This window comes from Microcaecilia unicolor, chromosome 5 (genome assembly GCF_901765095.1).
Source record: "Microcaecilia unicolor chromosome 5, aMicUni1.1, whole genome shotgun sequence".
Lineage (NCBI taxonomy): Eukaryota > Metazoa > Chordata > Amphibia > Gymnophiona > Siphonopidae > Microcaecilia > Microcaecilia unicolor.
The window spans coordinates 154,734,490-154,747,166 of NC_044035.1; the positions used below are offsets into that span (position 1 = coordinate 154,734,490).

The 12,677-nt window shown below is 43.5% G+C and overlaps 1 protein-coding gene across 9 annotated transcripts in view; it reads right to left on the bottom strand.

Annotated features, from left to right (window-relative positions):
* Positions 1–12,677, bottom strand: part of SORBS1 (sorbin and SH3 domain containing 1) — a 426,813-nt gene that overhangs the window by 58,400 nt on the left and 355,736 nt on the right. For all 9 annotated transcript variants that reach the window (XM_030203463.1, XM_030203457.1, XM_030203461.1 and 6 more), the window contains 2 exons: positions 8,746–8,913; positions 6,882–6,928 (listed from right to left, as the gene is read on the bottom strand). In XM_030203463.1, coding sequence (XP_030059323.1) covers positions 6,882–6,928; positions 8,746–8,913 — 215 coding nt within the window. The remainder of the gene's footprint in view (positions 1–6,881; positions 6,929–8,745; positions 8,914–12,677) is intronic.

Genomic DNA, 12,677 nt, shown 5'->3' on the forward strand with positions numbered 1-12,677 from the left:
GAGAAATAGCCTGCAGGGAAGAGCAAGCAGGCTGAGATGCAGGGAAATCACTTTTCAAATCTGGCTTATGCTCCTCATGACCCTGAACAAGTCACTTCACAACTTCATTATCACAGGAACAAACTGACAGCCTTATTTACTAACATAAACAAGTTAATGCACATTAATTTGAGTTAAATACCCATGGGTCAATATTCAACTGGTGTGGCAAATGTTTAAATTTTTTTTAAATGCTGGTCAAGGTTCTGAATATACACAGAGTCTGCTGACTGCTTCATTTTTGCAGTCTTAAATCAAACTGCAAAGCTATATGGGTAGAGCTGAATATCGCCGACTATCCATAAAGTTAGGTGATATACCCACTCTCTGCCTGGATAGTGCTGGAATGCTTTGCAAGAACCTTCATCAGCGTCATTGGCTTCTGCAAATTCACAGATAGAGCACTTATCTGTACAGAGTGATCAAAATAATGCCAGTTTTTGAAAAGGGTTCCAGAGGTGATCCATGAAACTATAGACCAGTAAGCCAGATGTCTGTGTGAGGCAATACAGAACTATTATAAAGAAAAAAATTACTGAACATATAGACAGACTATAAATTTAGCTAGGAGCAGTCTTGCCTCACCAATCTGTTACATTTGTTTAAGAGATTAATAAACACGGATAAAGGTGAACTGGTTGATAGTGTATTCATAATTTCAGAAGGCATCTAGCAAAGTTCTTCATGAGAGACTCCTGAGCAAATTTTAAAAAGTCATGTGATAGGAATGGGAACTGGTTAAAAGATAGGAAACAGAGTAAGGCTAAATCGTTAGTTTTCTCAATGGAAGAAAACAAAAACCAGTGGATTCTCCAGGAATCTGTACTGAGACCGGTGTTTTTTTTAGCGCATTTATAAATGATCTAGAAGTGGGAATGTGTGAGGTGATAACATTTGCAGATGAGAAAATTATTCAAAATTGTTAAATCAGAAGTGGGTTGTGAGAAATTTTAGGATGACATTGTGAGACTGGGCATCCAAATGGCTGATGAAACTGAATGTGGTCAAGTGTAAAGTAATGCACATAGGGAAAAACATTCCAAAATTTAGCTACCCAACGCTAGGTTCCATATTAGGAATCACCATCCAGGAAAAAGGCCTAGGCACATAACAGACAATACACTGAAATCTTTTGCTGTGTGTGTGGTGGCAGCCAAAACAGCAAACAGGATATTGCGAACTATTAGGAAAGGTACAGAGAATAGAATAGAGAATATCATAATGCTTTTTTATTGCTCTATGGTGCAACTCCACCTTCAGTACTATGTGAAATTCTCACAACTAGAAAAGGTACAGAAAAGGGTAAGCAAATGATAAAAGCAGGGCAGCCCTACCAATTGGCAAACCTAGGCAGTCACCTAGGACACTAAAATATGGGGGAAGGGGATTTGCAAAATGGCCTAGTAGAACAGCATGTGGAAATCCTCATGCCCTGCCAGCTGAAAAGAAAGCAAGTTGGCTGGGCAGGGCAGCAAAAGCCTGTGCTATGGCTCTCCACCACTGTATACAGGGAATGCTTGTTATCATGAGTATGTACATGGTTCAAAAATCACAAATGGGTTCTGGGACTTTTAACTGAGATCTCAGGGGGAGGTTGCTTTATTTCTCCCTTACATTTATTTTCTGTTCAAACAGGAGAAAATGTAGAGTACTGACATGTTTCACAAATCAATATGCAAATTCTAAACTGAATCAGATTTCTTAAAAATGCAGTAGAGGTTATAGCTGCTTTTCTACTTTCCCACTCACTGTGTCTTAGGATAAAGAAAAACTTTCAATTCCTTGATGATATTATTCACAAAAAGCTGAGACGGTGTATCACTGAAATGTATGACTTCTGCAAATCCTTTCATGAATGGTCTTTTGGAAGATTTCTGCTGCAGGAAGGATGCCAAAGTTCAAATGCTTGTAGTATCTTAATACAATATGAGAGCTGAAAGTAGTTCTATAGCCCACAGGTATAACTTCAAGAAAATCTGTGCTCCACTGAAACTCACATTGTCATCATTCTCTGTGGCTGTGTGATATGTCCTGTGAAGCCATCAAATGAGAATGACCTACCAGACACAAAGCTGAGTTTTGCCTGACTGCCCAGGTTTCTGGATGAAAATGCCAGAAATGAAGAAGCCAGAAACAGTGAAGACTATTACCAGATTATCATTTAATGTAAAAATTAGAAAGGTGAATTAGGGACCAACATAGTTTTGTTTAGGTGAACACCTGAATAGGAGCAACTTAGGCACTCTAAAAACAGAACAAATATGTAACAAACATAATTAAAATAAAATAATAATTTAACAAATAGTAAAAAAAAATGTAAAAATGAATAAAAATATTAAATATACATTAGCATACAAAACATATTAAATTATAAAACACACACATTATATCATCAGCAAACAGTGCTGGTTTATGTTCCAGTTCTCCAACATCAATTAACATCAATTAATAAATGGATTTTCTGTGCCAGAGGTTCTATAAACATAGCAAACAACAAAGGGGAAAGCAGGCACCCTGCTTCGTACCCCACTCAATAGGAAAAACGGAAGATTATTCCCCATTAATCTTAAGCCTCGCGACAGGAGCCTCATACAAACACATTAACCATCCCAAAACACCATGACCAAACCCCATATTCTGCAACATGTCTCTGTTTTATTTGTTACTGTGCATGTATGTAGAACTCTAACAATCTCAATCATATAACCAATAGTTTTAGGAGAAGAACGCAGCGGACATTTCCTTGTTTTTATACTTAAGGCTCAGTCTTTCAGGGACTGTGACCATCCACTCCGATGTTTTGGGGGCAATATCCTCCAGACGCTTTGCAGCCTCCGAGGATTGATCACATATCAACACTAACACACACATACCAAATCATTTCAGGTGTTTCTTCAGGTACTCTGTTCTATTCTACTTCATAGATACTTTGGCTTGCATCTCTACACCTGGTAGGGATATCAGCTATGTGTTTGTCATATGGCCAGGGCAATAGCTTCACATGGATGACTTAAATGATATTCAGATTTTGAATGTAGTAGCGCCCAGAGTTAGAAGTCAGGTGTTGAATGAGTTGGAGTGAATGGGGATGATTGTGGAGATAGAGCGAATGGTGAGGTAGGGAGAAGTACTGGTGGGGGGGAAAGGGTGGGGAGGGAGGGAAGAGGATGGGGGATAATTCTGAGACAAATACCGCCGACAACTGATTATATGGGAACTGTTTTAGTCTTTAAGGGTGTTGATGTTGGCAATAAAGCTGTACGACTCATGTAAGAGGCGGAGAAGCTAGATGAAGGGTTATAAGAAACAAGGCCCTGTGCGGCAGGCCGTGCCTTTAATCTACTGTCTCATGATGAAGAGTTTTCTTATTATCAATACCCTGAACAGTATATCCTATGTGTGGTAGCACTGTATGAAGTTGGTGTCGTTTATAACTTGAGGGGGAAGGTGGATGGGGAGAGGGGATGGGAAGGGGGATAAAGCAAAAAACGTTAACAAGCTGACTTGAGTTATCACGTTGATATTTGGATTGATCTTCTTTCAGTGTAAAGAATGTACAAGTTTCGTTGTTCTCAATAAAAAAGATTTAAACATAAATGATATTCAGATTTAGATTACACTCCAACAGTGTTCTGGAAGGGTTCTAAAATATAAACCAACTCAAATGGATCAGTTCTCAAATGTCTTATATTTTGCTCTCTTAAATGCTGCCTTCTCTGTAGGATCCAGTCACTGGCTTCCCTGTCCAAAACTTTTGCTTGTTCTTTGCCTTTTTGCTCAAGTGGGTGCTTACATTTATGTGTGGATTACATGCGTAAATGATTAGAATAATGCCACATATGTGCATACATACCAAAATCCCACCTAAGTGCTACTGTGTAAATACATGCCTATCTTACATAGCACGTAGTTCACAGTTAGGTGTACACATAGATGGAATCTGGGTACAGCATGCGCAAGACTCACACTTACGCGCATAACTTAAAGAATACAATAAGTTACGAATGCATTTCTAGCATCTGCCACAAGCACTTACGGTAAGCCCGTAAAAACGGGCGAGTATTGCAGCCCTCCTCTCTCCCCTGGCCTTACCCCGTCCACCAATCCTCCCCCCCATATCCAGCAACCCTCCTCTTTCCCTTGGCCTCCCCCCTCCCCCCATGTCCAGCAACCCTCCTCTCTGCCCTGCTCTCACCCCATGTCCAGCAACTATGCCCTCTCCCCCCTGCCCTCCCCCCATGTCCAGCTACCCTCCTCGCTGCCGCTCCCTCCCCCCTCCGTGCCGGGCCCCCTGCACTGACCTGACAGCACCTCTCACCTCCGTGCATGGTTCTATTAAAAAAAATACCCAACTTATATCTCCTGTTCCTTTTGAGATGGTATGGTGACATAGATGGCAGAGCTCTTTGATTTTTCTGAGATTCAAAGTTATGGTCTCAGTTCATGTTGATGCACTCAGGTACACTATAATAGGCAATCCATATTTAACCAGCTCTTTAATAGTAATACAGATCATCTGATTTCTGATTAGTATGGTTAAGATGAATCATGAGACCATGTCATGATGCACATGTAGCAGCTTTCAGTACCATGTAATCAAAGGCAATAGTCTTGAGTGACTAAAGCTCGCTCTCTTGGAAACAACTCCTTGGCAATGTTTGCAATGTCTAATCCAGTCTTGAATATCTTTGTCTATGCTCACCTAGCAGAAAGCTTTTCTCAGTTCTTTATAGTAGTCTCAACTCTGAAATGTCTAGCTTTTGAGTCTCAATAGAGAATCCACAAAGCGTGGAGAACTCAAAGAAGACCCACGGATACTTTGTAAAACAAACAGAAAAGTGGGCACAAAACCAGGAGTCTCACCTCAAATACTCATAAGAATGTAAGAATAGCCATACTGGGTCAGACCAAAGGTCCATCAAGCCCAGTATCTAGTTTCCACAGTAGACAATCTTGGTCACTAGTACCTTACAGGATCCTGAAAGTAGACTGATTCCATGCTGCTTACCCCACGTCTATATTAATAACGATTTATAGACATTTTCTCCAAGAACTTGTCTAGTCCTTTTCGAAATCCAGCTACGCTGGTTACATTTTCCACATTCTCCAGCAATGAATTCCAGAACTTACTCACTCTATAAAACATTTGATGTCATCAACCGATTGACTTCTGTACCATCTTGATTTTGGGGTAATTTTATAAAGATTTTGCCACATGCAATGTCTGTTTTATGTGTGGTAAAGGCCTTTTATAAAGTTGTGTGGCATATAAATGCAGGCAGTGGCAAGATGGCTAAAGCAGAGTGCAGACACACAAAACTCAAAGTACTTGATTTCATACATGCTGATTTTAGTAAAACAGAGGAGTACTTGAGGAAAGAGCTGGTGGGATGGGTAGACATAGGAGAAATGGAAGGGCAATGGTCCAAGTTGAAAGGAGCTATTAATATGGCAACATAAGGCCCCCTCCTCAGATCTCCCATGTCTCCTGCCCCCCTCCCCAAGGTCGCCGCTGCTGCCGCCCCTCCCCCCCCCCCCCCCCCGGAGTCTCCATCGCCCCCCTCCACCCGGCTCAGGCCCTCTCATCGCTATTCAACTTACATCGCTGAAACCGCAGCAAGCAGATCAGCTTTAGCTACCATCGGCCTTCCTTCACTGCCTCTGTCCCGCCCACGTGTGGGAGATCTGAGGAGGGGGCCTTGCAGCTGGCTGGGAGGGAGGGACGGAGGGGGGCCTTGCAGCTGCAAGGGGCCTTGGAACTGGGAAGGAGTGCGGGGGGGGGCCTTGCAGCTGGGAGGGACAGAGGGTCTTGCAGCTGGCAGGGAATGAGGGGGGCTTCAAGCTGGGGAGGGGGGCCATGGAGCTGGGGAGGGGGCCTTGGAGCTGGGGGGAGGGAAGGGGGGCCCTTGGAGCTGGGAGTGAAGGGCAGGGGGCCCTTGGAGGGAATGCAGCCTTGGAACTGGGAGGGAGTGCGGGGGGGGGCCTTGCAGCTGGCAGGGAATGAGGGGAGCCTTGGAGCTGGGAGGGGTGGACAGAAGGGGGCCTTTGAGCTGGCTGGGAGGGAGGCACGGGGGGCCCTTGGAGCTGGGGGGGGGGCAGGGGGCCATGAAACTGGTAGTAACAAGAAATTCTTGATAGGATTCACAGTTTGTCTGGTTATGCTGGTTTGTGATGACAACTATTGTATAGTATATAATAAATGTTCATTTTTTTTTGTTCAACAATAAATGTGAATTCTTCTTCATGAAAAAATAAGACATCCCCTGAAAATAAGACCTAGCGCATCTTTGGGAGCAAAAATTAATATAAGACACTGTCTTATTTTCGGGGAAACAGGGTAAAAGCAAAAGGATGCCAACTCTGTGTATATGCACTACACTGTGTTGAAGAAGCAGTTATTTGAGTGTTTCTTTTAACATTAATATTATGCCTTGGGCTTTGCAGCAGAGAATGCTTTGCCCCCCCCCCCCCCCCCATCAGATAATCAACATCCAGATCTTATATGGACCTTCTGACATGAAGATATGGATCCCAGTGAGCTCCCTAGTTACCACATACACCTAGGAGGGGACTACACATGCAATCAGAATGTCTGCTTTCCTACATCATTACCCAACCTGTGTGTGCAACCTGATGAAAAAAAACCCAGTTGACTCCTTGGTGGTGCTACTCCCAAAATCTGATATGAAACATATACAAAAACTGAACTAGAAGGCAACTAGTTCGTGGTTGAAACTAGTGGAAGATGCATCTCATGGCTACTGCAGGAAAACTTAAGACAATTTGCTGAGATGTTAATACACACTCCAGACACTTAACATTTGAAAAACAGAGATACTTACTTTAGCGATTGTGCTTTAAAATCAAACTTGGCTCTGGCAGGTCTCATCTATACAAGGTAAACACACAGAGAAACAAACGTTAAGATGACAGGACATTTCTGGACATTAGAGTTGGAATGTACTGCTGCTACTAGAACAAATGTGCTATGTGAAGCACTCTAGTGAAAGCAAATACATTGAGATCTGAAACCAGGTATTTTAATTTTATCCATTCCTTTAAAGTGTTTTATTTTTTTGCCTTGGTGTTCAGTTATCTAAGGTTCAAATTAAGGGCCTCCAAAGCAGAGGCCCAGGAGAGAAGGATGGGTCCACCTCAGAAGAAATGGGAGAAGCTGCAAGTGGGCCTCTTCTTTTCTTGGAACACATTGCAATGTATGGGCTGCCTGGCAGAACTTACACCACTGCTCACAATCCTAATTTCTAGCTCAGGAGTTCAAAGGAAGATAGACATTGGGGTCTTTCCATTGCAGTGCATAGGTTGAGCTTTCTCATAGGACCCTACTCTGCACTCTATGTACAAAGACAACTAGAATTTCATAGAAGGTACACGCTGTGGGGGTAATTTTCTATATGTAAAAGCTGTTTTTATATACAGAAAAGGGCTTTTATAAAAGTGTACAACTGAATATGCATATAAAAAGTTCATGCACCAAAAGTGTGAGCCTACGCAACGTGATCTGTGCACAGGCATTTCTGGGGGCATAATATGGGCAGGGAAGAGGCAGAGTTGTAATGTATGTGTTTATTCTATAAAATATATGGGTACACACATAGGGCATTATTTATGCCTTTTTCGGACCAGATGTAAATATGTGCACGGGCATACGTGTGCTATTGGTGTGGTTCTGGGAGACTATTTTATAAAGGCACAGAGGGGAATATGGTGCTTTTATAAAATAGATGCCTTTATGGACTTCTCATATAGGCAAGATCAATACAAGTAAGCCACCCCGAAGAGATTCGTAAGGTTAAGTTCATTATAAAGATAAAACACGTTTCACCCTCAGGCTTTGTCGGGGAAATACACTGCTGAGCACAGAAGCTCCAGTGGCATCAGTTACTGTTATTTTGTGAACCCCCATTCAATTGTATACACTGATTGCTATTATTACTGGTATTGCCAGTATAGTTATCACAAATTTTCAAACAGCTTTGAAGACTTTTCAATGTTCTGAGGTGTATTACCACTGACGCAGCCTGAAGGTGGTCACATCGGGTTTTATCTTCACAGTAAACTTGACCTTAAGAATCTCTTCAATGTGGCTTATTTCTTGTATTGGTCCTGTGGACTTTTTGTATTGCCTAGCCTCTGTGTGTGCCTTCTCACATAAGCATCCTGTTATAAAATCACCTCATGTACGGTATTCGTAGGGATGTTTAAACTCTCAGAGAAGTCCTCCACTTGGGGCACTCTACTGTAGCAGATATATAAAGAATCATAGGGATCCCACATTGCAGCATGTTTCTCTTTACGCTTAGGTCATTCTGATATCTAGAAAGTAAATTTTCAGTCCCCTCAGAGCAGTCTGCAGGTGCTCATTTGTCAAAGGAGACTTCCTCATGGAGTTTCCCTTTAAAAGTCCACTGGCATGTTTTATACTTGGCCATGACCTAAAACTGTACTTTAGCCTGTCTTCATACTGCATCTTCATAATACGCTATAAATACCTTATACTATATCTATACCTTACATCATATGTTAATCATTTATTTTACACATTGTACTTCAATATATAAGTCATATACTAGATCCATAACTAAAAGCTATTCTCCAGGAGGCAAGGATGAAAGACCCTTTCCACAGCTTATGTGTTTCAACACTAACAGGCAAGCAAGGCTGTAGATGAAGGCAACAAACACAGACCTCTGAGCCCCAGCTCCTCTTTGTTGCATCATCAACATTAAGCAGGTCTCCGAATCGTTCATTAGTGATAAACTGGTGGTGTGTTGGGATGGCCCCCATGTGCCGTCTAGCTGCAATATCCGCCTCTTCCTGTTCACGTTTAAGTCGTCTCTGATCCTCTAAAAGTTTCTGCCATAAAATTAAGACAAGTCATAAATAAGCTGCAGCAGGGCAGAAGAACTACTACACAACAAAAATGTCAGAAATGGAGATTCTAATCGGGATGAAGTCTCTGACAGGATAAAAATGCTTCACACAGAACAGAAGCAAGATAACCTGGACCGGGCCAATATTCCGCTATGACCCCTGTGGTGAGTCTAAAATGCAGGACAAAACTAAAAGATGATAATATCCGCACAAGCCAAAGATGGAAAGAAAAATCATAATTATTACAAACCCCTCCCATAGTCCAGATATTTAACGTGGAGAGGGATAATCAAATCACAGTAATACATAAAATCATGAAATCAATTTTATTTATTTAGTTGTAGCATTTGTATCCCACATTTTCCCACCAATTTGCAGGCTCAATGTGGCTTACATTTGCCGTAATGGCGGTTGCCATTTCCGGGTAACAGAATTACAAATGGTGTTGCGTTAAGGTGCACACATACATGGTAACATACATGGAACAGATCATGGTAAAGATGAATACATTATGGTATTGCATGAAGGTTCCTGAGTAATAACTGGATTATAACATACATTAGGTCGTCGACTATGGAAAAATTGATTGCATTGGGTCTCATTTATACCCCTATTTTCAAACATAAAAAATGTCATCTTTTTGGTTCCAAAATCGCTTTTTTCTAAATGTTCTCCTTTTGGGACCATTTTGGAAAATAAAACGTCCAAGAGAAAAACGCCCAAATACCAGCCATTGGGATGTCGGGGGGCCATCATTCTTAGTAGACTGGCTACACAGACATCCCAGCAGAGCAGTGGAGCAGCCTAGGGGGCACTGCAGTGGACTTTACATAAGGGGTACACACATCATTATAACCATCTTATGTTGTATAGTGAGCCCTCCAGGAGCAGAAAAATACCTACTATACCTCATTGTACACCGCTACAATGGCTTTCAAGCTTGCAGGTGTCACCTATATGTAGGTATAGAAGATATTTAGTGTTTTCTGGAGGGCTCACACGTTCTACCATAAGTGTACAGTGGAACATGAGCCTGGGCCCCCTTATCTAGTCCACTGCACTCCTGGGCTAGGCTACTCTCGGGATCTGCTTGCTGCTATAACAGGAATGCCCATCATATCTGAACCTGTCATAAAGCCTGGTATGTACTGTTACTGTCACATCTTAGAGGGTGGGGGGGGGGGTCAATGGGGAAGTAAAGGGGGTTATGCCTTAATCCCACCAGTGGTCACTTAGAGCACCTGTTGATCACTTAGGGCCTCTTTTACTAAACCGCTCTAGTGATTCCCGGCGCGGCAAATGCGACGCAGCCCATTCAATTTAGCTGCCTTGCATTTGCCGCGTGGGAATTGCTAGCGTGGTTTAGTATAAAAGGCCCCCTAGTCATGAAAGAAAAAGGGCTAACCAAAAACGTTTTAATTTTGGCCCTAGACATTTCATTTTGTTCTATAATTGCAGAAAAACGTCTATCTTTTGGTGCCAATCATTCCCCCCCCCCCCCCCAAAAAAAAAAAAACACATGCACCTGACGCCCTTTTAAAATTTGTACGAACTATGGAGCAAAACGTCTAAAATCAGGGTGTTGAAAATCGCAACTTCGACGTTTTTGAGAAACATCTTTCTGTCACCTTTTGACTTTTTTTGTACATCTTTTTGTTTTGAAAATGAGCCTCACAGAGGGACATAATCGAACGGCGCCGACCATCTATTTGGCCAGTGCCGTAAAGCGGCACCTTGACTGTATTATTGAAAAAAGATAGCTGGCTATCTTTTGTTTTGATAATACGGTTGGAGCCGGCCAAATCTCAGCATTTGGGCCGGCTTTAGAGATGGCCGGAATTGGTTTCCGGCGATAATGGAAACTAATGCCGGTGATCTCAAACCCGGCCAAATCCAAGATATTTGGTTGTGGGAGGAACCAGCATTTGTAGTGCATTGGTCCCCCTCACATGCCAAGACACCAACCGGGCACCCTAGGGGGCATTGCAGTGGACTTCAAAAATAGCTCCCAGGTACACCACTACCATAGCCTTAAGGGGTGAAGAGGGGCATCTACATGTGGGTACAGTGGGTTTGGGGGGGGGGGGTTGGAGGGCTCCCATTTACCACCACAAGTGTAACAGGTAGGGGGGGATGGGCCTGGGTCCACCTGCCTGAAGTGCACTGCACCCACAAAAATCTGCTCCAGGGACCTGCATACTGATGTCATGGAGCTGGGTGTGACATTTGAGGCTGGCACAGAGGTTGACAAAAAAATATTTTTAAATTTTTTTTATGAGTGGGAGGGGGTTGGTGAGCACTGGGGGAGTAAGGGGAGGTAATCCCCGATTCCCTCCGGTGGTCATCTGGTCAATTGGGGCACTTTTTTTGAGGCTTGGTCCTAAAAATAAATGGACCAAGTGAAGCCGGCCAAATGCTCGTTAGAGCCGGCCATCTTTTTTCCATTATCAGCCGAAGCCGGTCATCTCATAACCACGGCCCTGTCCCGCATTCCAAACCCTTCCGAAACGCCCCCTTTAACTTTGGCCGGCTCTGCAACGGAAAGCAGTTGGAGCCGGACAAAATCGGCTTTCCATTATACCGATTTGGCCGGGTTCGGGAGATGGCCAGCCTTCTCTTTCGAAAATAAACTGGCCAGTGTACCAAATGATAGGCGCCTATCTTTTGGTGCTAAACAGGGATGAAAAGGCACTTAGGCACCCATGTGCACCTAGGCACTATTCCATAACTTGGCTCTTAAATGTTCTAGGGCCTAACTGCAAAGGGAGCATTCACGTGGGAGGGGCAAGGAGGTTTAATGACAGGACGTCCAGCAGCCCACATCTTAATATGTCAAAAACAAACTTATCAGTTGCTGCATCCATATTGTTGTTTTTCATTGTTATTTTATATCAGTTTTACAGTTAGAAACATGGTGGCTTGTGCAGCATATGGATGTACACAGAGGTACTGTCAGTACAGTGAGGCTTGAGCAACCGTGCTGCTGCAGCCCACCGAACCCCACACCAGTGGCAATGCTGCCCCAGCCACTGTATCTCCGCCCTTATCCAGATCAATTACACGCATGGTGTCCTGCCCTGCCTACCCCACATCTCCAGCGGGAGGTGGCAACTCGTCCTTCCCCGGCAACAGAGTGCTGGGCTGCTTGGAGGTGCAGCAGTGCTGCAGCCTTGCCCTGGCACAGAACTTGAGCTGCTGTGGCAAGCAAAAATAAAGGCACAGTTTTTCCACACTTCAAGATTCTTGGCCCGGAGAACCCAGCATTCACCCTGCCTTTCAAAATTGCTAACATGAAAAGAAGTACCACCAATAAAAACTAAAGTAAAAAAAGGCATATAGAACGGACGACGTGGGAGGTGGGGAGAAGTAGAAGCTTCCAGGCATTACACTGGTTCATACAGAAATTACTTCTGACCAGGGGCGTACCTGTAATGGGGCCAACGGGTGCCTGGCCCCCGTACATTTGGCCCTGGCCCCCGCTACCGCCGCCAACCCCCCCCCGTGCCGCCAATGGAAGCCTATGGGGGGGCGAAAAACGGCCCCCCACTTCGGGCTCTGGCCCCCCCTACCAGGGAAAGTCAGATACGCCCCTGCTTCTGACAAGTGTTATCACACCCCAAGTTCAGCAGCAGGCACATGAAATGAGCACTTTTAGATGATTTCTGCAAATGATGTGGTGATCACATTTTAATGGTTCAAGTTATGTTTGTTTACTCATGCTTCACCAAAACCTACAATACAGCATT